Raw genomic sequence first — 24,426 nt, forward strand, 5'->3', positions numbered from 1 at the left:
AAGATAGACGTTCCCTCAGGAGGATTTCTCCCGAGTTTAGATATCTTAAGGAGCCAAACTTAATCAAAAGGATTAAGATTTTGGTGGCATGGCTTGTCTGGAAAAAATGATACTTAGGATCAATTAGGAAGAATACTCAAGTCTTAGAGGTGGCCTAAATATGAGCTAGCAGAACGCTTTGGCACTGAGGCTCGACACTCAAGAAGAGGCTGAAATCTCTTTAGCCAAGCTGTTCACAGAGCCACTGAAGAGAAAAGCTGCCTTGAGCCTGATTGTTGATGATCTACAGGAGCAAATATCATTACTGTTAAAGGTTTCGGAGTCACAACAGATTTGACCAGCACATTAAAACCTTATTAACTGCATCATGAATAAAGCTCTAGAGAAGCTGAGAGGGCTGTAAAATACACAAATTGTGTAATCAATCAACAAATATAGCCAGGGAAAATAATCAAACCAGATTTAAAGGATAATACTGGGGAAAAAAATGAAAGCTGATGGAGATTTTACAGATTACAAGTAAATCAACCCATGCAAATGAATAATTTTTAAATGGTCTGATTTTTGAGAATCTAATTTTCTGTTTTACAAAGTTGTACAAAGTCAGAAGAGAAGATCAATTTCATCTCCAAGTCAGAAACTAGTCCAAGACTCCTGGCTTAGCAAAAAAAGAAAAAAAACTGGAAACAGGAAAAAGCTGATATAACTTATGCAATAACCCTGATGACAGCAAGTTATGATTTTTTTGAGTTCATCAGCATTACCAAATCTTAAGTGTGTTCTCTCCCTGGCTAATAAACAGTCTTTCATATTTGTTGAAAAAGGAGCTCCTTTGACCAACATCATTGTCCCGAGGGCTTTTTCTTGCAGGTTTCCCCCAAGGTGTGTCAATCCACTTTTGATGCTGGGCCCTCTTATTACCCTCTTCCACACCTGCAGGCCTCCACCAATGGAGGTGGCGGCCAGCGGAGTTACGTTGCAGGGCAGTCAAACACTCAGGCTCAACCAGCAACTGTGTCCATCACCACCTCTGCCTAAGTGACACGCTCCTGGCAGCCTACTCTGCTCACTGCTCACTGGTGAATATGTCGTCAGGGTTACATGAAGACGGTGCAGGGCTCCTGTTTCGTGATACACAGTCATGGCCGGCCACTTGGAACTTCAGTGAGGTAATTACTCTGCCAAGGAATGGCGGAGTTACGGAATGATCAGCATACGTTTGTCTGTTAGCAACATTACTCAAAAACAGACCAACAGATTTGGATGAAAATTTTAGGGAAGGTCAGAAATGACACAAGGACCAACTGATTAGATTTTTGCAGTGATGCGGCTTATAGTCTGGATCCATGGATTTTTTAAAGATTTCTGAATCATGGTGAAATAGCGGCACTGTAACTATGACTACAAGTGAACACTACATCAGCTGCTTGTTGACAATCACATGATTGCGATCCTACTACAAATCGACCATTGCGGACTTATCGGGACTTATCTGTCGGAAATGATACAAGGAACAACTGATTAAATTGTAGGGGTGTTTCTGAGTCCCATCAATTTCCGCTGCCCGCTACATATTTAGGTCACATGATTTGATATCCGTATATAACGTACACATGCATAACACACGTCTGTGCTCATCGCAAGGTCATTTAATTTGTGGTTACATCTATATTAAATGGCCACATTCTATGGTGCCATGATTTCTGCCACGGATATTGTCAAGATTTCAGCCATCGGAAATGATGCAACGACTGAGCAGTCTTGGCGGAGAACTGTGTTTTCTGAGTGCATTTCTTGCTTGTGCTGTTTTGAACTGATGGTGGCGTTGTAGTCATTTTGCCATGAGTTTCTGAACATGTGTGAACATGCTGTGAACATCCTTTCCTGAGATAAAACATCTTTCAGAAATTTACAGTTTCTGAATTTCTAGAATTTTTTAAAGGCCTTTTTCTTTTTTTTTTTTAATGGAGAGAAGCTCGCAGTTTTTTCCCCCTCCCCCACCCCCTAACCCCACTCCCATTTCCAGTTTTGGGCTAAGCTACACTGAATTTCTTGGACTTATCTCTGTCGTGGATGTACAGAAATTAAATTGATATTTAACTTCTCATTTGACTCCAAACCTAATAACTACATGCCAAAACTAGATGAAAGGAGATGGACAGATGCGACACATTGGGTGATGGCGGTTTTTGTGTGAAGTGAGAAGAAAAGAAGGTTCTACCGCTCGATGCCCAAGGGAAAACTCCAGCTTCTGCAGTTGGCTAGCAACGATGGCTTATTAGCACGCTAGCCATGCAGGTGTTAATGCAGACACAGCAGACACCAGAGGGCAGCACTATGCAGGAACAATCACAAGGTGATGGTTAGTTGCTGCATGTCCAGCTTTCAGCGCTGCTGGCTGGAAAATGCTACATCACAAGCTGCAATGCTGGAAAGGATGAGTTAAGGAGTGCACAGCAAAAACAGGAGACTAAAAAGCACAGTTATCACTAATCTTTGACTACGCTACTTACTGTGAGTGACAACCTCTACAGTTTAGAAAGTTAGTACAGGTGAGCTATTACAGCATGACTGGTTACCTGTCTTGTAATCTTTAGATATTTTATCCTTATATTGGTTGCATTAACACGCAAATGGAACAGGTGTGTATCAAAGTAATTTTTTGACAGTTTTTACGAACATTTTTGAATTAGAAATACAGTGACACAAAAAATTATCCTCAAATACAAATACTAAACCTTTTACTAAGACTAGATATCAACATTTCATACAGACAACATACTGAATGAAGTCACAGTTCTGGTCTGAAATAAGTCTTACCTTCTTTCTCGAAGTTTTTCGATATATTCAAACTTTGGGGTGAGTACTCCGTTAGAGGTGATAACAGCCTTGAAAGACAAATAAATAAAAACTGTTCATCAATTCCAATCCAAAAGAGTAAAATAAATCCTTTTTTAAAAAAATACATAAATAAAGATGGCTGGTAATCACAGCTGTGCATGTGTAGATGGTCTTTTGTTTGTGAAAACGAAAGATCATCCACATATGATCCTCCAAGAATCTATCTTTAAACAATTAAACACTGAATGACTTTCAAATGTTTGTTGTTTTTTTCCTTTGCATACCATCAAAACATTAGTCATTAATAGAATATTCATCATTATGTATTTTATACACGTTTTAACTCTATTAGTCAGTTTAATACCATGGAACATGCTCATTATTTTCTTTGACATTGATTCGTAGTATGAATGCCATTGTTATATCTACTCTCAGCTGTACGTCGCTTTGGATAAAAGCGTCTGCAAAATCAAACTGTAGAATTCACAAAGTTGTGCAAGGGAATTTGTCCGCCAGAGTCGAGTGTAAAGATGAAGTTCTACTGTAACATCCTGAAGCGTCTGAGGGGGAACATTCGGTGCCAACGACCTTAACTGTGGCATGTTGGCATGCAAGTTCTCCAATGTACTGTGTGCGCGGTCAAAGTGCAGTTACTAGGCAAAGTTTTTGGCCGCAACAAAACAGTTGCTGTTCCCCATCCACCCTACTAGCTAGATTACACTCCTTGCGACTTCTTCCTCTTCACCGAAATGTAATTCAAGTTGAAGGGTCACAGTTTTGGCTGCACAGTGGCTTGGTGGTTAGCACTTTCGCCTTGCAGCTAGAAGATCCCTGGCCTTCCCAGGATCTTTTTGCATGGAGTTTGCATGTTCTCTCTGTGCATGAGTGGGTGTTGTCCAGGTACTCCGGCTTCCTCCCACAGTCCAAAAATATGCTCAGGTTAATTGGTGACTCTAAATTGTCCGTAAGTGTGAATGTGAGTGTGACTGTTTGTCTGTACATGTAGCCCTGTCATAGACTAGTGACGTGTCCAGGGTGTCCCCTGCCTTCACCCTAAGTCAGCTGGGATAGACTCCAGCCCCTCACCAACCCTAATGTGGATTTAAGTGGTGTATAGATAATGGATGAATGGGTTGCTGTTTTGAAACAGTTTAGGAGATTCCACACGCATCACACATGGATAATTTCAAGCATTGCAGAAGAGCTGGAAATGCTGCAAGGTGGGATGGTGGCGAAATTTGAATCGGGTATGGTTTTCATTTTTTGTAGGCCCAGTCTTACTTTTTCATCAACCCTCGTATTGAACATATTACTATTGTCTAAATTACTATGCAAATATTTAAAAAGCTACCAATTTTGAGACAAATTATCATGAATTTGTAGCTTTGTTGTTTTTGAAACTTCTTAAAGGGGGAAATTAAGTTAAAAACAACATGCTTCTGTAGCAAAAACCGTTTTACATTTTAGGACTTCTAACATTACACTACTTACGTCTCTGACTTGAGGGCTGAACTCCTCTTCATCCAACGGTCTGGTGGCGTCTGAAGGTAGCTGGTAACAAAAGGAAACTAAATTTACAAAAATGAAGAACTCAAATGAAGGCAAATTCTGTCTGTCAGGGGATTTAGTTCACCACATTAAACACATAAAATCTGTTGCGGCTCTCTCCCACAGTAAGCTTAACCAAAAGTCAGGCAGAAGCGGAAAGCACCACAGAAGGAGACAGAAACCCAGCAGCATCTCTCATTGCTGCCACCTTACCTTAAACCCAGACATCTTACCATCTCCCATATGTAGGGAAAGAGCCGGTCTCCAAAGTATTCTGTGGCTTCGATGGGAAGCTGAGCAGGAAGGTTGTCAATGGAGCACATAAGAATTCCGTTTCCCTCCACACTGCCAGGAACACAAACAAATTAGTGGTTATCGATTGGTATCTTCGCAACAACTGCTTATCTTAGAGTCAATAAGCATATACAATGTTCTTGACACTAAAAATACATTCACTTGCTACATATGGTAAACCTAGTTAAAATTCCTACAACAAATCCTCCTTCCTTAAGACTCTAATGCAAATTTTTGCTGAAACCTTTTTAGGAAGTGTTGATTCAACAGTATGTAGCTCTGACGAACTGTGTTGCATTGTAGTAATATGGGTTTCTGTTTTTTGTCAATCTCACATAAAAATTCATGAGATGAAAGCCCCCCATGAGTGACGTCAGAAGTGTTTTGGAAATGACTACAGTTGGAGATATGGTAGGAAGGTCTAGGCAAGAGCAGAGACCTTGATTACATGTCTCCACCCCAGGTACAATCTACTAGCAAAACCAATCTGTAGGGGAAAAGTAGTTGATATGTAGTTACGTCTCTAGTAAACTAGCAGGTACTAATCAGTTTTATTTAGAGCTGTGCAATGATTAAAATTCTTAATTGCGATTAATCTCATTGTTATTAAATAATGAATTTAAAAGTAGTGTGTTGTGCACTTTTATTTTAAAAGTACTACTATGTGAACAAAAACGCAATAGCATTTGGTTTGCAAACACTTTAAACAAATAAAGTGCTTTTTAACAGCAGTATTCCCTTCACACAGTAGCAGTTAAAACATTTCTTATAAATCTCAAACTAATCATTAATGTAATCAGATCAAATCAAACCAAAACTATTTGCCATGGCAAGGGCATTAATGTTTTATCTGGTTTGTTATAGAAACACAAATTACCCTCAGAGTCCAGAGCCATGATCATAATATTATAACAGGAACCCTCCAAGCAACAGCAAGTTAACATTTATACATCTGTATTCTTATTTTTTCTCTGAACAGGTACCAGCAGAAATATTTAACTTTAATCCGGGAGCAGCAGAAACAGTGTATGTTCAGTAGCATCTGTCCCTGTTATAGTGAGGTGAAGTGGTCGAACACAAAAAAGTACACAGCTGGAACTGACTGTGCAGAGGACTTTTTAGTCTGTGAAGTCCATGTTTGTCCTGGATTTCCTTTGGAGAATCTCAAGAAAAAAAAAACATTTCAGTGATGCAGGTCGAGGTTCATACGTGCCGTCATTCATTGCAATCCTAAGAACAATTCTCAGAGCGACATCTTCCACAATATTAATCAGAATGCAGTCTATAGCTAACTACTTTGCTGCAGCATTTGTTAGCTTGTCCTGCTTTTGTTTATCTCTATTTCTCTCACACGCGGCATCCAACCAGTCTGTTTGGTCAGTTTGCATGAGACGATATTGATGATGATGATGCCCATCCCGAGTACTGATCAACATCCAGCCCTCCTGTGATCCATGGTTTGTCTGTCTGTGTATTTAGAGCCAGTGAGTAACGGACTTTCACAATATTAATCATTTAAAAAACTGTGTTAAGGCGCGATAAAATAATTGTCAGTGTTAATTAATTAATGCTTTAAGGCGATAATAACATGCCAACTTGCCCAGATGACACAAGATCTGTTTCAAGAACAACTGTGAAGTCAAATCCAAAGAAAAACAACTGAAATGGTAGCTCAACCTCTGTTATATAAACAGATTTTACATCTATCCGCAGAGGGATAAATAGGCTGAAAACTGTAATACTTGTCTGGCTACAGCCTAGTAAAAGTGAAAAAGAAGCATGCAGGTGTTGGTATGATGACACATCAAGATATGATGAACTCTTTTCACTGTACCTGTCGTGATCTATGTGCTGGTCAGCGTCATACATGCAGAAAGGCTTGTCAATGGTGGTGCACTCATTCATGAAATCTATGGAGCCTCCGGTGTCAGCAGATATGTCACATATGGCCAGTAGCCTGTAGAAAGAAACAAACCAAAAAAAAAAAAACAGCACTCATGAGATCAAAGCAACGGGCTCAACTGCCACTCTGTAATCAAGACAGGAGACACAGCAGCTGCTAATATGGTACTTAAATTAATTTACTACAGTAGATATTCCGCCTTCTGTGTGTCAGGTACATCTCTCAGTCACATGGACTGTGCTTGACTTAAAAGTTAAGGACAGGTCAAACTCAGAGCAGGAAGCAGATTTTTTTCATCTTCTACAGATGATCTGGCTGACATCTGGCTATGAGGCTGTGAAGCTGATGACTCACTGGAAAATACTGACCAGCGATGGGCTAGGCGGGCACGTCACTGGGCAAGAAATTCTACTACTTTAAAATTCCTTATTCTAACCTTTCTTTCAGAATATTGCAATTCAAGTGGTCTCAGAAGAAACCAGACTTCTGCAACTTTTTCAGGATATTTTTTTGGCTTTAAAAAATGTGGCCAGTGATGAGAAATTTCAGCCAATCACAGAGCTCTTCACCCAGGTCAGGTGAGAGAGAGTAAAGAGCAGCAAAGCATGAAGTGGCAATAGGACATGGAGGTAAAATGGGATCAGTCGAGGGCTTTCGCTCAAGAGAGCAGAATTAGAGTCCCAGTCAGAAGCCACAAATGAATGTTGACTTTTAGCCTGATTGTTTTGGTGTATTTCACGTGTGTGTATGATCTTGTGTGTTTGGTGGAGGAGGCACAGGACACAGAGGGTTAAAGGAACAGCTGCAGGAGGAGGGGTAGTATTCTGGTTTGGCTTTGTTGTTTTTCAACTGTATGGCAGTGTTCACTTCCATTATAAGACAGAAAATAACAGGAAAATCTGACAACTAGAACATATTTTGGTGTCATTTTTGTTCAATGTGGAAAAAGCCAATAAGAGGGATTTATCAAACCACCTGTTTTAACAAGAATAAACAAGCTGTACACTTTCACTCCTTTATCCACAGCCTCCTATCCACTGTTGCTACGTTCTACACCATCACACTGCAGAGGGTATTGTTATGAAGAAGTTAAAGCTTGTTTTAGCTAGAAAAGCCCTCAGAGAGCGCAGTACTCCGCCAAAGCTTTTCGCCTACATGGCATTGTCAGAAATGCAGCATTTTTTTTTTTAAATGCAGGATTTGTTTATTAGGTGTTAATGATCAGAAATCACGGCAACATAGAATGTGGCCATTTAATATAGATGTACCCACAAACAAAATGACCTTGCACTGAGCACAGGCGTGTGATATGCATGTGTACGGATACCAAATTGTGTGACCTAAATAGGTAGCGGGCGGCGGGAATTGATGGGACAAATATCAGTTATTGATCTTCTTGGTTCCTAATATTCTGTATTAATATTGACCCTGAAAACAACACATCAGTCTACCTCTCATTTAGCTACATAAAAAATATGAATAATTTTAAATCCCTTTCTGTATGTAATATTTTTATAATAACAACAGCTACATCATCATCATTAATAGAATTATTACCTCTGCAAAGGAACATAGCAGAGTTTTGTGACAATCGGCGACGGTTTGTCTGTCTGTCTGTTAGCAACATTACTCAGTAACGGATTACAGTTTTTTCTCGATTGATAAGACACTAAACTCCATTCACTGCACACAGCCACCAACTGACTGCACACATTTCTCAAAAACAGGACTCTGCTGTCAAAACCTTGAACACTAGTCATAGTTTGCACACAGTTTCCAAAAGTCTTGCACTCTTTTTGCAAAAGACTGAACACATTTTTTGCTCATTTGAACACACTTTTCACTCACAGCACACAATTTTCAAAAAGTAAACAGTAGGAAGCAGAATTGGAACACTGTTCCAACACTGCTGTCACAATTAAGACACAACAGGTCAAAACTGAAAACACTTTTGCCAATGAACTGCACACTATAAAACCTGCTGGGAAACAGTATTAGCTGTTCAGAATGGATGTCAGAGGAGCAAGAGGTCATGTTGGAAGAAGAGGACGTGGACGACCCAGACCACGACCAGAACCAGAACCAGAACCTGGACCTGTCCATGCACCTGGTCCTGGACCACTTTACATGTATGTAAATGTTGTTTGTCACTTCAGTGACATGTCTATACTGGAACAATACAAGCAGTCAGAAATGTTCTGACAATACTGTAAAAAATCTAATGCATAATTCTGGTTCACAAGTGCTGGTAAAATTACAGAAAGTGTACATGACTGACTTTTTCTCTGTTTCATGTGCGTTTGTTCCAGAGAGTTTTTCAGTTGGATTCTGATGATACACATGAATACATCTATGTGGATAAGGCTGGTTTCAACCTGGCCAAGAGGAGGAGAAGAGGGAGAAACATCACTGGACAATGGGCTATAGTCAACGTCCAGGTCAACCTGGGGGCAACGTAACCCTCTATGCTGCAATAAGCAATCTTGGAGTAATTGACCATCATGCAGTTCTGGGGCCATACAATACCCATTGGCATGTTTGCATGTGGTGATGTTTCTGTTGATGCATGTCAGGGCTGGATCAGACACACTAGATCTTTCTTTCCAGAGAAAACATAGCGTGTGATGTTGATGAGGTCCTGTGGTCTGACCAGGCTGAAAGAATTGATGTGGTGTAAATATCTACATACTGTACTGTGTACAATACAGTGCTGTATTTTTTGTCTAGCATTATTTTTATTTTGAAATGTACAGTCAGGCACTGCAATGACCCCTCTGATTCATTTATAGGATGTATTTGTGTTTGAGTTGTCATTTTTGAGGACTGTATCATTTTTTTATACTTCATGTGAAAACACAGTGAGAAGAATGTTTTGTATTTAGCAGTGCAGTGTCCTACTTTTGCTTTGTGTGTCTTAATTTTGAAAACAAAGTTCAAATTTTGACAATAAAATGCGCTTTTGACACAAGTGTACAGTGCTTTGTGAATTGTGTCCTAATAAAGAAAATAGGGTGCAGTGTTCTGGGAAATGTGTGCTATTTTTCAGGAACAGTGTCTTATCAATAGAGAAAAACTGTAACAGATATCGATGAAATTTTCAGGGAAGGTCAGAAATGACACAAGGACACATTGATTAGATTTTGGCAGTGATGCGGGTTATAGTCTGGATCCATGGATTTGTTAAAGATTTCTGTATCATTGTGAGATAGTGGTACGTCACTTGTAAGTATGACTACAAGTGAACACTACGTCAGCTGCATGCGTCAATTCACGTGGCCCACTACATATTTCAGTCACGTGATTCGGTGTCCGTACATAACATACTCATGCATTACACATGCCTGTGCTCACTGCAACATCATTTTGTTTGTAGGCACATCTACAGTGTACACTACTGTTCAAAAGTTTGGGGTTCCCCAGGCAATTTCATGTTTTCCATGAAAATTCACACTTTTATTCATGTGCTACAATAATTGTACAAGGGTTTTCTAATCATCAGTTAGCTTTTCAACACCATTAGCTAACACAATGTACCATTAGAACACAGGAGTGATGGTTGCTGGAAATGTTCCTCTGTACCCCTATGTAGATATTCCATTAAAAATCTGTCGTTTCCAGCTAGAATAGTCATTTACCACATTAACAATGTCTAGATTGTATTTCTGAATAATTTAATGTTATCTTCATTGAAAAAACTGCCTTTCTTTCAAAAATAAGGACATTTCTAAGTAACTCCAAACTTTTGAACAGTAGTGTGTATTAAATGGCCACATTCTATGTTGCTGTGATTTCTGATCATCATTAACTAATAAACAAATGCTGTATTTCTACAAATAAAAAATGCTGCATTTTTGACAATGCCATATGGGGGAATGAACAGCCTTGGTGGAGTACTGTGCTCTCTGAGTGCGTTTCTTGTTACATAACGGTGACTTCAGGACATAGTACTTATATCATCACTCCATCATCATGCCATTTTGGAAAACCTCTGAAGAACTATAACCTGTGCTGATTTCATACAAATACTGAGAACAGTCAAAAAAGAGAACAGAGAGAGACCTTCCTTGTAAAGCACAGAAATAATTTCAGGAGTTGGTGATATTCCAATACAACGTTCTTACTTGTGAGGTAGCTGAGGCGATCCCTCATTGTCTCCAAATGAGGTTTTGGGTGGTCTCATGAGCTTTTGAGCATCCAGTCGTCTGAGCAGTCTGGGGGTTTGGGGATCCCAGTAAATACCATTGATCAGACATGTTGTATAGGGCGCCACCTGTGATAAAAATGACAATGCCTTTAATGTGATGGTGCTCTAAGAGTGCTCTTCACTGTGCCCTAAATGTGTGTCAGCCTAAGAGGCCAGATTGAATAGGATATCAGAAAAAATCTGAGACCTTATTGAGCTTTGTTGAAAAATGGGCCAATGGCTGAGGAATGGTTTTTAAAGATATACTTTTTTAATTGGATATTTTCTTTAAAATATATATAAATGGAAATATATTTAGGTAGGTATACAGAAGCTCAGTATATGGTTCTAAACTAAGCTAAACAGCTGCAGGCTGTAGAGGTTAACTGTACAAACATAAGAGTAGCTTTGTTTTTCATGTATACACCTCTGCCTGTTGAACGTTCAGAATGTTCAACTACACATTTAGTTAAAATTAGCAATCATTCTCTGATCTCCAGTTTGAATGACACAGAGCAACTGAAGATGTCACCTGGACCACTGGGAGATTGTGATGGTCACTTTCAACTACATTTATTACTGGGCCAGGAATGCAGCAGAGTTATGAGACAATCAGCGTTGGTTTGCCTATCTATTAGCAACATTACTCAAAAACAGACCAACAGATTTGGATGAAATTTTTAGGGAAGGTCAGAAATGACACAAAGACCAACTGATTAGATTTTAGCAGTGATGCGGCTTATAGTCAAGATCCATGGATTTGTTAAATATTTCTGTATCATCGCGAGATAGTGGCACTGCGTCACTTTGTCACTGTAACTATGACAAGTGAACACTACGTCAGCTGCCTGCTGATGATCACATGATTGCAATCCTACTACAAATTGAAACTGCAGACTTATCATGACTGATCCCTCAGAAGTGATACAAGGAACAATTGATTAAATTGTGGGAGCGTTTCCGAGTCCCATCAATTCTCACCACCCGCTACATATTTAGGTCACAGGATTCAGTATCCATACACATGCATAACACATGCCTGTGCTCAGCGCAAGGTCATTTTGTTTGTGGGTACATCTATATTAAATGGCCGCATTCTATGTTGCCATGATTTCTGTCAATAAACAAATCCTGCATTTCTTAAAAAAATAAATAAAAATGCTGCATTTTTGACAAATGGCATATGGGGCAATAAATAGCTTTGGTGGAGAAATGCGCTCTGACTGCTTTTCTAGTTTACACATTTGATTAATCCAGAATCTGCAGACTAATCCATTGTGCAACTTGTCAGTTATAAAAAAAAAAGGGACTACTTTAAATGACCTTTTTATGGGAATGATTATGATGAAAGTCAACACAGGCAACAACTTGCCATGTGTTTTAAAACATCAACACACAACTTCTGGTGTTCAGTGCTGCTGACTACAATAGAGGACGAGGCCTCTGAGTGACTGACAAGAGCAGGTGGAAGGCTGGGCAAGAAGTGTTGTAACAAAGGTTAATGCAGTGGTGGTGGTGAGATTAAGACTAAGAAACTCACGCTGGTCCTGAAGTGCGATGTGTACAGTTCCGGGTGGTTCTCATACTCCATGGGGTCATATATGCCATCACTCTTCCTGACCAGGTGGTGGTGTCGGCTCAGAACAGTGGCATACACTTTGGTCATGTCTGACAAGAAACAAAGCAATATGTTGTTGACTGTAGTTTGCGAGATGTAAAATAATACCAATGGTATACATTAGAATGTGCTATATAATAATTAACAAGTGTTACAGAATTGATAATATTAGTAACAAAAATAACTCTTTTAACCTCTTATTTCAAACTTAAAAAGACAAATTCCTTGACAGTCAGAATTTGGTAACTTCTCACATTGACAACCATATGTCATCTGCTTATACACTACCGTTCAAAAGTTTGGGGTCCTTCAGTAATGTCCTTACTTTTGAAAGAAAAGCATTTTTTTTTTCAATGAAGATAACATTAAATGAATCAAAAATACAGTCTAGACTCTGTTTATGTGGTAAATGGTTATTCTAGCCGGAAACAGCTGATTTTTAATGGAATATCTACATAAGGGTAAAGAGGAACATTTCCAGCAACCATCACTCCTGTGTTCTAATGGTACATTGTGTTAGCTAATCGTGTTGAAAGGCTAATTGATGATTAGAAAACCTTTGTCCAATTATGTTAGCACATGAATTAAAGTGTGAGTTTTCATGGAAAACATGAAATTGTCTGAGTGTCCCCAAACTTTTGAATGGTAGTTTACATCAGGTCCAAAGTAGCCCATTTTCAAATTCATGTATTTTTTCAGGAGTCAGTAGAATTGAGATACTAAATAAGTTAGCTCCTGGGTCATTTTCCTCCAGTGTGGTGGGGTTTTGTTGCAGTTGCCATAGTCACATGTGGCAGCAAAAGTTACTTCTACACATTTGTAGAAGAAGATGATTTGAGATTTGAAGTGACCATTGTTGCTGCTGTTAATGTCCAAGTGCAGCTCCGTAGAACTTCAACTTATTGCTTATGCCCTCGGCTAGGTTTTGGAATGCTTGCCTGAGAAAACATAACTTTTATCAATCAATAACAGCTTCACAGCTGTAAGGCTTAAATAAACAACCCAGGGCGTGACACATAAGAGACACTCAGGAGACATTTTAAATCCAATGCATTACTGTCTATCAACACTGAGTGAGAAACTCTAGAAAAAATTATATACTTCAGTATAATTGAAATTTTAAACTAGAAAAAGTACAACACCCTGTTAACAATGATTTAATGAGTAAGTAGGCACTAACGGTAGACAAATGTCTCACCTCCTGTTTCAGAGACGTCCCTCAGCTCATGAGGTTCAACGTATTCAACAGGAAGCTCATTGATAATGTCCTGGGCTCCCTATAGAGAAAAAAAGTTAGATAGAGGACTAACCTTCGCAAAAAATCCACCTTAACCAGATTTCTGACTCGGAAACCACTCAGTGGTTGGTCATTTGTATTGCTACCGGTTTGTTCTTCGTACCTTGGAGACATTTCCAGTTCCAGTGAAGCAAAACGTGACAGGGCCGATGGATTTGGGCATGAGACCCATTGAAATCTCATACCCACAATCCCTCACTGCCTGGATGGCTTGGCTGACATTCCTATAGTTATGAGCCATGCCGATGTGCTGTGAACGGCAGAGTGACCAGTGGTGGTGGGTTATGAATCACATTAAAAACAGAACACTATTTCTGTACTGCACTCGATGCAAAACAAACTTGTTTTGTGTTCATATAGAATGACCTCTCTTACCATGAAGGGAGTATGGTGGCCAAGAGCAAGGAAGCGCAGCCCTAATCCATGCAAAATATTAATCATTCCTGCAAAAAAGCACAGCAGGAGTAAATCTCATTTAATACTTCAATATGTGCAATTCATCAAAAAACTGAAAAAAGCTGATAATTCCTGGAATTATCTAAGTGTATTTTAATATTTCCCTTATATAGCAAGCTCACATTTGATAAATAAAAACATTTTATCTTGTCAAGCAGTGCCATTTACAGTCTGTGTACGTTTACAACTAGGGCTGTCAAAATGAACGTGTTAACGAAGATTAATCTATCATCATGATTAATCTGATTAAAAATTTTAACGCAATTAACACATCTGTAGCGCAGAATGACTCAAAATCCCTAAAACGTCTCTGGCAACGCATTTCGGGCAGTTCGTCCCAGTAGACTCACGGTCGCGCATGCGCAAATGGGCAGTTGGTCTGGTAGTGTCAGAACCAAGCAACTTGAAATGGAAGGCAGTAAAGAGTAGGGCCCGACTGATTTAGTGTCTGGATGATTAAATCGGCCGATTATAGCCAGTTCAAGATAATCATCATCGGCCAGAGTCTTTGCCAATTAAACGCCGATATTGCGCTGTTTGTAGAATACATGGAGCTCTGACTCCCTTCAATCCTCAGTTCACACTGCTGTTTTCTCAGTAATGTATAGGAGTAAGCTACAGCCAGGCAACATTACAGGGGTGGGCTGACAGGTAAGTGTGATGTTGTGAAATTAACAATGACTCAACATGTCTCTCGTTTCAGTTAAGAGAAAAAAGTTAAAGTTGAAATGATTAACATTACTGTCTGTCTTTAGCAACCGTCATGACGTAACTATTAGTTTTACTTTGTCAGAAAATACATATACACCGCGTTCCAAATTATTACGCAAATTGTATTTAAGTGTCATAAAGATTAAATTTTTTGTTTTTCAATTAAACTCATGGATGGTACTGTGTCTCAGGGCTCTTTGGATCACCGAAATCAATCTCAGACACCTGTGATAGTTAGTTGGCCAGGTGAGCCCAATTAAAGGAAAAACTACTGAAGAAGGATGTTCCACATTATTAAGCAGACCACCATTTTCAAGCAATATGGGAAAGAAAAAGGATCTCTCTGCTGCTGAAAAGCGTGAAATAGTTGAATGCCTTGGACAAGGTATGAAAACCTTAGATATTTCACAAAAACTTAAGCGTGATCATCGTACTATTAAGAGATCTGTGGCTGATTCAGAGCACACACGAGTTTGTGCAGATAAAGGCAAAAGGAGGAAGGTTTCTGCCAGACAAATACATCGGATTAACAGAGCAGCTGCTAAAATGCCATTACAAAGCAGCAAACAGGTATTTGAAGCTGCTGGTGCCTCTGGAGTCCCGTGAACATCAAGGTGTAGGATCCTTCAGAGGCTTGCAGTTTTGCATAAACCTTCTATTCGGCCACCCCTAACCAATGCTCACAAGCAGAAACGGCTGCAGTGGGCCCAGAAATACACAAAGACTAATTTTCAAACAGTCTTGTTCACTGATGAGTGCCGTGCAACCCTGGATGGTCCAGATGGATGGAGCAGTGGATGGGTAGTGGATGGCCACCATGTCCCAACAAGGCTGCGACGTCAACAAGGAGGTGGCGGAGTCATGTTTTGGGCTGGAATCATGGGGAGAGAGCTGGTCGGCCCCTTTAAAGTCCTTGAAGGTGTGAAAATGACCTCTCCAAAGTATGTGGAGTTTCTGACTGACCACTTTCTTCCATGGTACAAAAAAGGAACCGTGCTTTCCGAAACAAAATCATTTTCATGCATGACAATGCACCATCTCATGCTGCAAAGAATACCTCTGCATCATTGCCTGCTATGGGCATAAAAGAGAGAAACTCATGGTGTGGCCCCCATCCTCCCCTGACCTCAACCCTATTGAGAACCTTTAGAGCATCCACAAGCAGAAGATCTATGAAGGTGGGAGGCAGTTCACATCCAAACAGCAGCTCTGGGAGGTTGTTCTGACATCCTGCAAAGAAATTCAAGCAGAAACTCTCCAAAAACTCACAAGTTCAATGGATGCAAGAATTGTGAAGCTGCTATCAAATAAGCGGTCCTATGTTAAAATGTAACTTGACCTGTTAAGATGTTTTTGATTGAAATAGCTTTTGATTTCAGTAAATATGACCTCCTAATGCTGCAAATTCAACAAATGAATATTTTCAGTTCTGTACAACCTACAAAATGTCTTGAAACTCTGTTGTGCATAATAATTTGGAACAGTGCATTTTAAGTTTTTTATTTTTGAAAAAAATACTGTTTTCATTGGGAGGTTTGCTCAATAACATTTGAATTAAACTTGAACCGCTGATGACTTGAAAATTATGCTGACTGTCATTTGCATCGACTATTTAGGAAAATCAGAGAAAAATATCATTTGCATAATAATTTGGAACGTGGTGTATATATAACGTGGCACAGGCTGTAACTGCAACTCACTGTGTGTGATGTTATGGAGTAAAATTAGTGTCAGACTATTTGTGACCATTATATATTTAAAATGCAACTCTGTCAAAGATGACATGGTTTGACATCTGAGAAAGGTGTCTCTGGTTTTTATTGTGGTTCATATGAGTCATGACTTCATTGCAAAGAAAATAATGGAGAGGAGAAAATGTGATTTAACGTTAAAGGGCATCACAGGCCTGCACAAATAATGTTTTGCCAGTAACTTCACTCATTATGTTGCTTATATATAGCATACACCTATGGCCTAAATCTATAACCTACCTGTAATTTACAACAACAAGAAGCACAAGACAAGATGTATTTCATAGCTCATTTATAGATTTTGTTGCATGTTTTTGTACTTGAAAATTCCTCTCTGTTGTAAAGTTAAACAAATAATAAAGTTCCAAGTATTGTAAAACATTAACATTTTTGGCCTGTGACTCATATCTTTGTTGTTGTAAGCATTAAGGGACCAAAAAATAAGTTATTTTATTAATTATATATTTTTTAAAATAATCGGCCAATAAATCAGTTATCAGAATTATTTTCTGCCAAATATTGGAATTGGCATCGGCCTCAAAAAATCCATATTGGTCGGGCCCTACTAACAGCATGCTGGCCCAGTTGGTGGGAAATTTAAATACAAAAAAAACAAGACAGAACAGTTGACCGACATACAGTAATACACACACTCTGCAGGAAGGAGTTTTCTTTTCACCGAAGCACTTCCAGCTTAAAGTACCACATTAATGCCAAGCATGCATTAGTCGGGGATTTTAACATAAACCTTTAAAGGTGTTTAATAAACAGCTTAAGTGCATATATATTCTCTCTCTTCTTTCTTGAGTCTGTTTGGCATGCAAAATGAAACACGATTAATATAGATTAAAAATGAATAATATTTAATTGTGATAATCAAAATCAATCTACAGCAACCCTGTGATTAGTCCGATTAAAAATTTTTAATTGTTTGACAGCACTATTTACAACACATTGTGTTCCTAACTAACAAAAGTGTAAATCTACTTCCTCCTACACAAAATATTTGTGATGCTGAAACTTCAAATATTTTGAAACTCGTCATGTTAAGATTAAAATTCTGCTCAACAAGCAAACCTGTTGATGTTAGTTTTGTGCACTGTCACCCATTGAGAAGCTGGTACAGCTGTTTCTAACTACCAGCTGGTTACAACTGTTGGTCACACAACCAGGGGTCGATCTGGAATTGGAGCTGTACTCAAACAGTACAATCACATGACGCAACATTTCAAATTCCCATATGTATGTACTGGAGCAGTACAGTACGTCTGTATTTGTTGGTGTGGACTTAGAATTACAATAGAATGACATTGATAAAATAATGTTACAATATCAGAAAAGTATTAATCTAATAAATTATGAATACTATTATTTGTTCTCCTCCCCCCCAAAGAATAATAAAATGAACAAACTGTTCCAATATCTGAAAAATAATAATATAATAAGTTATTTAGATGATTATTACCTCCACCAAGGAACACAGCAGAGTTATGTGATGATCGGCGTTGGTTTGTCTTTCTGATAGCAACATTACTCAAAAACAGACAAATGGATTTGCATGAAATTTTCAGAGAAGGTCAGAAATGACACAAGGACCAACTGATTAGATTTTGGCAGTGATGCGGCTTATAGTCTGTATCCATGGATTTATTAAGGATTTCTGTATCACAGCAAGATAGCGGCACAGTGTCACTGTAACTATGACTACAAGTGAACACTACGTCAGCTGCCTGCTGACGATCACATGATTGCGATCCTACTACAAATCCACCACTGCAGCCTTATTGGTACTTATATGTCGGAAATGATAGAAGGAAATATTGATTACATTTTGGAGTTATTTCCAAATCCCATCAATTCCCTCTGCCCGCTACATATTTAGGTCACATGATTCAGTATCTGTACATAACGTACACATGCATAACACACACCTGTGCTCGGCGCAAGGTCATTTAATTTGTGGGTACATCTATACTAAATAGCCACATTCTATGTTGCTGTGATTTCTGATTATCAATAACTAATAAACAAATGTTGCATTTATTAAAAAAAAAAAAATGCTGCATTTCTGACAATGCCATGCGAGGGTAATGAGCAGCCCTGACAGAGGTCTGTGCTCTCTGAATGCTTTTCTTGTTATTTTCCAAAAAATAAAATTGTAAAAATATATTAAGAAATTGCCCCAGAAATTAGTAAAATGTATGCAAATATAATTAGCTGATAAATGTCAGACAGTTGGCACTGCTGCCTCATAGCTAAAAGGTTCTGGGATCTTTCTGCATGGAGTTCACATGTTCTCCTGGTGCCTGTCTGGATTCTCACTGGGTTCTCCGGCTTCCTCCCATGTGAGTGTGATTGTTTGTCTCCATGTGTAGCCTTGTGATAGACTGGTGACCAGTCCAGAGAGTATCCTGCCTTCACCCTAAGTCAGCTGGGATAGACTCCAGCCCCTGCAACCCCACAGAGCAAAAAGTGTAGTAGAGATGATGGATGGATGGATGTCTGACAATGTCTCCAGGTCAGGGCAACTAATGCTGCTGTATGGGCTCTATTTATTTTGGTTCTGCAGACTGATCTGTTGCTTATGAACATACAGCAGACATCAGGAAGAGGTATGACGACTGTTGGGGGGATTTGCTTCATAACAATAAAGTCACACTATACAGATCAGCTGTATGTGATAGCGATGGTTGAGTATGTATAGTTTGTATATCCATTTGCATCCTTTTATATTCTGATTTAACTGGGTTCTGACTGACCAGCTGAGGCAGCGTAAAACCAGGGCAATTTCATACCTGCAACACCGGCCCACTGACCAAATGCTACAATCCGGTAGCCATTAGCATCAACCATCTTCTCGTAGTCGATAAGGCGAACCTCCTGAAAAGACAAAGTTAAACTTGTTATAGTTTTTGAGTTTGAATTTGAATGTAAACTGAAATCTAGAATTTGAGCATTTCCGACTTTTTAATGTATTGTATAAGAAAGTCATTACTCGCCGTCAAAATTTAATCAGTAGGAGGCTTGTGACAAATTTAAACCAAGTCTTTTGAGTGTAATATTTGTCACTACAGTCTCTGTTCCAGAGTAATACATATTTCTGTCATTAAATGCAGTTACTTCTATATTACAGCTTTTTAAATTGCTGTCAATTAAAAATTTTCTGCAGAAATAGGTCACAGTGAAAGCATTCCCAGAAGTAAAAGGGTATCATACCTCCATTTCCATAAAGGTTTAAATGGAAACATCTGAATGTGTATCATTATTAGAGAGAACCACAAAGTGTGCAAAGTTAAATAATTAGTAAAGGAGTATAGTATTAGTGTTAAGAAGAATGCTCTTAAGAGGAAGCTGACTTAAGCTGACTTGTAGAGTCTGATCTGTGCCCATTTCAGTTACATTAAATTCTGCTGAACCCCATCCTCCCATGCGTTCCATTCTCCCAGGGGAGAAGGTTGTTGTCCATCCATTTCTGTAACTTTCTGAAACTATTCACACAATTTCCTCTGGTACTGGACAAGATTTGGCACTTTACTGACACCTGAAGGATAAGACACACTCTGCTGAGGAGAACAATGTGCATATTATGAGTAGAGAGGACCGGTGGTTGAAAGAAGGTTATGTACGTGTAAGGAGAAAAACAGTCACTCAACAGGGGACAAGGTCTGCCACCTCACTCATCACCCACCTACAATGCTGTCTTTTCATCCCTTCTAAGGAGATTTGACATCCATTCACAGTTGACCTCGAACAATGCCAATGACTGTCATTTACAGACAGCTTCATGTGACCTGAACAACTTTCACAACTATTATTATGACATCCAGAAGCACCTACAAACAAAATGATTTCAGCGACCTTGACAACAATCCCACAGAGGTTAAATACCGGGACTCCTAACCAGTCAGTCAGAACTGAGGAAGCCTCGCAGAAATATCTGCAAGCATCTACTGCTAAGTCCAGTTGCCCTTGATTCAACTATTCTTAGATAATTGTAGAACAAGTGGTGCAACCTTGGACACATTACTCTGAAAGAACAGGTGTGCGCCTGGAAATTGAACTGCTAGCAATAAGTATCCATCCATATTATTTGCCCAGAGTTTTCTCAGACAATTGTGACAGATGTGTACATTCCTCTCGTGGCCAGTACATTCAAGCCTACTGAAATCATCAACTTCATGGCCACAGGACTACAGACACTTCACCCCAATGCCTTCATAGCCATCTCTGGGGATTTCAATAACATCACTCTTACATTAACTCTGCCCACCTTCAAACACTTCATTCACTGCAACACCAGAGACAACACATTACTGGACCTGCTGTATGCTAGGGCTGGACCCAAATATCCGAATAGTCTATATTCCGAATAGTCGTTGGGGTGGTATTCGAATATTAATTTGAAGTCGATCTTCTAGCTGCAAGGTGACAGTGCTAACCACCAAGCCACTGTGCAGCCCCAAATGAATATCCTTCAAATGCAGGTGAACTGCTGAATCCTGTCCTGAGGAGCTGGCTCTCCCTTAACTGGTGTATTGAGGGTTTTTTTGAGGGAAACTGTGATGTTTATGTAAACCATTCTTTGTCTTATTCGTATTAAATAAAGCATTTTACCGAGTCAGGGTCATACTGTGTACAGAGTGGAAGGAGGTTCATCTTGACTTGCAATTCTGAGGAAGGAAATTAGTTATCTTCCAAAGTTAGCTATGGAGCAGAGACAGTTCCACTCCTTTACAAGAATAAAGGTGGAGCCTTCCTGATACAGACCAGTAGGTCAAATAGTTAAGGGTTTTTCAGCAACATTAATAGTTACTGTACTGAAGTGAGGACTACTAAAAGTATATTTTAAGGCTCACCTTCTTCAGCAGGTCCTCTAAAAGCCCCATGTTGGCCTCTTGTGCCTTGATGGTGTGAGAGAAAAAAGCATACGTCTTCTTGGGAATGACCTTCTCTTCTGGTGGTCTCTTCACTCCAATAATCAGTGATGCCTCTGAAATATCCTCCTGAATGACAGCCCCTGCCTTCATGTAGTACTGAAAACAAAGAATAGACTGAATCAGACCAGCTGGCAGAAATACTCACATATTAATTTTTTTTTTTGCTATGAAAACCGTTATTTTATGTGTAAAATCTTACATTTTTTCTGTCGTAATTCACTCACCAAGTTAACAAAAAGCAAGGTATGGTAACGCTTTATTAATTGTCCAAGTAAAATTTGTACTTTATCAGCACAAGAGACTGCAGGCTAGGAGTTAAGGAAAACCAAATATTACAACACATACCTTACAATAGCTATGACTTTACAAGAATTGTGCAAATGTTTGTGCAAAAACAAATTTGAAAAATTCAATACTGAAAGTTTGGCAGCCATGTTGCAGATTGTACTTAGAATATACAATAATACAATGCATAAGTATAGCTAGGCCTATGAACAATGCATACAACTTACATGTATAAGCATTAAGTTATATAGATCCAGTATATGCATCATGCACACACTGCCCATGTAAATAACACAGTACTGCCATGTATAAATAATAGACAGAAACTATTATATAGCATATAGTATTATACAAACTGAAATCATATAAAAATGTAGTAAGTGATAGTAATATAAAGACTGACACTAACAAAAGAGCTTACTTACTGTTATGTGGTATAAACTGCAAAACTTTAATTTAACTCCTTTTGTGCGAGGACAAAATGTACTGTATTTCTTTTAGCTTTTTGTCCATTTCTTCACAGCATGTAGCCAATTTAAAATGTACTAAATGCAGTAAAATATATTTCTGAAACACAGTTTAATTTTTTTTTAAAAATTCAAAAGAGCAAGAGGCTCTTCTAAGCAAGCACAGTTAGCTTTTAGCTAGTTAGCAGGTACAAGGACTAGTTCCTGGCTTTTCTTTCTATAGTACTATTTAAAGTGTAGGATTTTTTTTGCTCATGTGGAAAAAAATAAAATAAAATAAAGATACTGCATTTAAAGACATTCTACAAAACTGGAAAAGTGGCTAAATTAGATTTAGCTAACTGCCTCACCAGTCATGGCAGCTTAACCACATAAAATCACATCAAATCTACTATGACCTTTTGTTTACTTAAGAGGTATTATATAAATGGGGTATGATAAACAAATTTATGAAGACATCGGAGCATCAAAGCTTAAAAGTAAAGAGATTTTACGTTTTATCCAAACATTAAAACTATGTAAATTGGGTGAAGGTAAATCAGTCTCAGCAGTCATAGTTAGCTGGAGTGGAGTCACTGCAGTTTATGCTCATAATTAACACATCTCTGTTAAATAACGTGCGTCATGGTAAGATGTCTCAAGTGTTCCGGTCTCAACTCCATTTTGCCAGAATTGGCAAATTGGAATTGCTACATTTTGACTGCGTAGAGCAGGATAGTAATACTACAATAGCATTATATGGGCTCTAATTAAAGCAGGGGTGTCAAACTCATTTTAGTTCAGGGGCCACATTCAGTCCAATTTGATCTCAAGTGGGCCAGACAAGTAAAATCATAACATGATAACCGATAAATAATGAAAACTCCAAATTTTCCCCTTTGTTTTAGTGCCAAAAAAGTACATTCTGAAAATGTTCACATTTAATGAACTATCTTTTTGCAAAAAACTATGAACAACCTTAAATTTCTTACAAAAAATAAGTGAAATTTCAACAAAATTATGCCTCAGTTTATCATTTGTGCATTACAACTTACAGATCGCACAGTATCTACAAAGGCACTAAACATTTAGTCACAGGTATCTGGAACTGAACAATATCGTATTTTATAACTTTTCAAGATCTAGAAATAATTTTACATTTACATTCATTTTCACATCTGTGTAGTAATCCTGACCACCTGAACTAACACACCACACAAACTAAATTGGGAATTATTAAGGGATAGGTTAAGACACAATGTATAAATTTATACATAAAAAATGTGTTAAAGTTGTGACAGTGCATGCATGACGGGGTTCCACCAAACCAAACTGTATTGTACCGAAGCTGCTGATTGACACTATATTGCAAAATGTTTAATTTCTTTAAATATTTTCACAGTAACTATTCATTTTCACCTCTGTAATTTTTACACTTTGCAAAGTCATCCCGTGGGCTAGACTGGAACCTCTGGCGGGCTGGTTTTGGCCCACGGGCCGTATGTTTGACACCCCTGAAATAGAGGAAGTTTCTTTTTCCTAACAGATGCTGTTCAGAGCCTCACCTTCTCGTGGATGGCTCTGCGGTTGGATGGCTGCACCAGGACTTTGACGCCTGTATGTGTGAGCTCTCTGACATGGCGTGGGGCAAGCGGCGCCCTCCTTTCCCAGGGATTGATGTCTTCGCGGCGGATTGCCATGACGGCCCTGTGGTGCTCATAGCGCCGCTGGCCTGCGAGGCAGCTCGGCGTCCTCTTGCCTTGGTGACTGAGGACTCTGAACATGGCTTTACGTCCCCTGCTTGGGAAAAAGACACGGAGCCACAGACTGCTGACCACAACACGTTTAATCAGAGACAGAGGTTAGTCATGACACGTCAGTCAAGCGAGAGTGTGTCTGAGAAGTCAGAGGTTAAGCTTGCTGCTGGGAGAGTGCTGCTCACAAGCAGGTGGTCCTGACAGAACAGAAACTACACTAATTCCACTGCTGATGAGAAAAAAGACCACATTAAAAGTGTTTAAAACAACATGGACATCAGTGTAGACCACAGACACGACAATCATTAACATCAATGTTTCTTTTTTTTTTTGCAGTATTTGCCAGTTTTCACCTTACCTTACTGCTGCACTAAATGGCACCACTTTTTACCTGTATGT

At 38.9% G+C, this 24,426-nt stretch overlaps 1 protein-coding gene across 2 annotated transcripts in view; it reads right to left on the reverse strand.

Annotated features, from left to right (window-relative positions):
• The window catches only part of aass (aminoadipate-semialdehyde synthase), a 48,143-nt gene that overhangs the window by 22,415 nt on the left and 1,302 nt on the right, over positions 1-24,426 (reverse strand). The window contains exons 2-13 of one of the 2 annotated variants that reach the window (XM_035947466.2): positions 23,836-24,070; positions 21,459-21,635; positions 19,398-19,482; positions 14,060-14,127; positions 13,788-13,934; positions 13,586-13,664; positions 12,310-12,437; positions 10,708-10,856; positions 6,518-6,640; positions 4,623-4,734; positions 4,333-4,392; positions 2,821-2,888 (exon numbers count right to left, since the gene is read on the reverse strand). In XM_035947466.2, the coding sequence (XP_035803359.1) occupies positions 2,821-2,888; positions 4,333-4,392; positions 4,623-4,734; positions 6,518-6,640; positions 10,708-10,856; positions 12,310-12,437; positions 13,586-13,664; positions 13,788-13,934; positions 14,060-14,127; positions 19,398-19,482; positions 21,459-21,635; positions 23,836-24,054 (1,415 nt within the window). In that variant the 5' untranslated portion in view covers positions 24,055-24,070. The remainder of the gene's footprint in view (positions 1-2,820; positions 2,889-4,332; positions 4,393-4,622; positions 4,735-6,517; positions 6,641-10,707; positions 10,857-12,309; positions 12,438-13,585; positions 13,665-13,787; positions 13,935-14,059; positions 14,128-19,397; positions 19,483-21,458; positions 21,636-23,835; positions 24,071-24,426) is intronic. The other variant, XM_023268709.3, reaches the window with a different exon arrangement.

Source organism: Amphiprion ocellaris, chromosome 3, assembly GCF_022539595.1.
Source record: "Amphiprion ocellaris isolate individual 3 ecotype Okinawa chromosome 3, ASM2253959v1, whole genome shotgun sequence".
NCBI lineage: Eukaryota > Metazoa > Chordata > Actinopteri > Pomacentridae > Amphiprion > Amphiprion ocellaris.